The 2,286-nt window shown below is 34.6% G+C and overlaps 1 protein-coding gene across 3 annotated transcripts in view; it reads right to left on the bottom strand.

Moving 5' to 3' along the window:
* Positions 1-484: 484 nt before the first annotated feature.
* Positions 485-2,286, bottom strand: part of LOC106877646 (kelch-like ECH-associated protein 1) — a 98,259-nt gene continuing 96,457 nt past the window's right edge. For all 3 annotated transcript variants that reach the window (XM_014926591.2, XM_014926592.2, XM_014926593.2), the window contains exon 6: positions 485-1,807. In XM_014926591.2, the coding sequence (XP_014782077.1) occupies positions 1,671-1,807 (137 nt within the window). In that variant the 3' untranslated portion in view covers positions 485-1,670. The remainder of the gene's footprint in view (positions 1,808-2,286) is intronic.

Raw genomic sequence — 2,286 nt, forward strand, 5'->3', positions numbered from 1 at the left:
TCTCAGAGATTGAAAAAGAACTAATCATAAATCTTATTCCTCTGAAAAAAGTCATAAAAAAGTTCAAGGAGAAAAAAAAAAAAACGAGGGATTAGCCATGCATAAAATCCATGACAGTAACAAAAGGTTAATACAACATCCAGCCTTATCACCGGAGAAGAAACTGGTAACATTTGTTGTTATAATGGCATTGAGCAGACCAACTCAGCAAACACAGAGTTGGATGGCACAAATTTTGAATAAAACCTTTTAAAAGACTTCAAATATCAGTGTAAACAGTTACATTTTAAAAGGTGCGTCTGTAGTTTAGAAAGCTATCAATCTGACCAACTGAACATGTGACTATCTTTTCAAATTTATATGCATTGAAAGCAATGTTGCTCCCAAATACACCAACACACACACACACACACACACATGCAAGTATGCATGCACACAGACATGCATGTAGAATATATTTGAAGAATATCCGTATTAAGAAATATTCTTAGATTGATAGGGAAAAAGTCATTTTATTTGTGAAAATGAAATTAATGTAGTTTTGTTTTGTTTTCTATAAAAGAAACAGAAATATACTAAAATTTGTTTAGGTAGCAGAGAAATTGTTTGTTGTAAGCATTGGTTGAGCAGGAGACAGTTATGGAAGAGGGGGGGGGGGAGAAGAGAGAAGGAAGGAGAGGGAGAAAGAAAAATAGAGGAGGGAGAGATTGAGTAGCCACTAACTGACAGGTAAATATAGTGAAAATATTTGATGTAGGAGAGAAAAGAAACTGGATTAGTAGGTGAGCAACCAAGAAGGTCTGGCCATACATACATACATATATAATATATAGATGCATGCATGTTTGAGGTTACAAATAAGAGAGAGAGCACTCAATGCAATGCTGTGGAAGTTATTTACTCTGAAGAGGCTGATGGTCCCTGCTATCACAACTCTGGAGTCAACCCCTGGGTGTCATCATCATTTCAGCAACAAAAAGATAAACATTTCCGATGTCTGAACGATAACAACATAAGAGTAAATTAAGTTGCAATACCAAAGAGAATCATCAGCTTTCTCCAAACACACACACACACAGATAAGGGTGGGCAAAAATAGGGATACAGATGCTTAATATCAGTGGAATGTTCTTTTCATTTTTTTTCCTACCCATATTAAGCAATGGCATACCTACTGTTGTCCACTCATATATATATATATATACACATGCATACATATATATATATATACATATACACATGCATATATATATATACATACACATGCATATATATATATATAAATACACATGCATATATATATATAAATACACATGCATATATATATATAAATACACATGCATATATATATATATAAATACACATGCATATATATATATATAAATACACATGCATATATATATACATACATATATATAAATACATATATATATACATACATATGTGTTTGTATGTGTATATATATATATTATATTATATTCTGGTAGATGGACAAGGATGTAGTTTCGTTTGTTCAGCAGGAATGGAAGGTCTATGAGGCTCCTCTAACAAACAGCAGAAGTAACACAATGTTTGGTTCTTTGATAATAATTTGGAAACTATATCTATTCAGCAGTCATTATTTGAATTTTGGGGACCCCTTTGCGTTTTGGTGGGGTGGGTGGTATGGGTCATGAACACGGCTCAGCTCCAACTGCTACCCCATGCCCACTCCGTCCACAGGTCATGTTTGTCACATTAGTCCAACAGTTAGTATCAGGATCATAACATTCCACAGAAGAAAGGAAATCATTGCCATCGTATCCACCTGAAACAATAAAAACAGGAGATAAAGTCATGAGAAATGGAAACCAAAAATTACATGGCAAAAAAATACAAATGCTTCCATGCACACACACACACACACACACACACACACACGGATACGAATATAATATTTATTCAACATCATCATCATGGTTTGACATGTATTCCATGCTGGCATTGCTTAGACAGTTTGGCAGGATCTGCCAAGACACAAGACTGCATTCTGCTCCAACGTCTGCTTTACTCTTTTACTTGTTTCAGTCATTTGAATGTGGCCATGCTGGAGCACCACCTTTAGTCGAGCAAATCGACCCCCAGGACTTATTCTTTGTAAGCCTAGTACTTATTCTATCGAACTGCTAAGTTACAGGGACGTAAACACACCAGCATCGGTTGTCAAGCGATGTTGGGGGGGACAAACACACATACATATACATATACATATACATATATATATATATATATATATATATATATATA

This window comes from Octopus bimaculoides, chromosome 8, assembly GCF_001194135.2.
Source record: "Octopus bimaculoides isolate UCB-OBI-ISO-001 chromosome 8, ASM119413v2, whole genome shotgun sequence".
In the NCBI taxonomy this organism is placed as follows: Eukaryota; Metazoa; Mollusca; class Cephalopoda; order Octopoda; family Octopodidae; genus Octopus; species Octopus bimaculoides.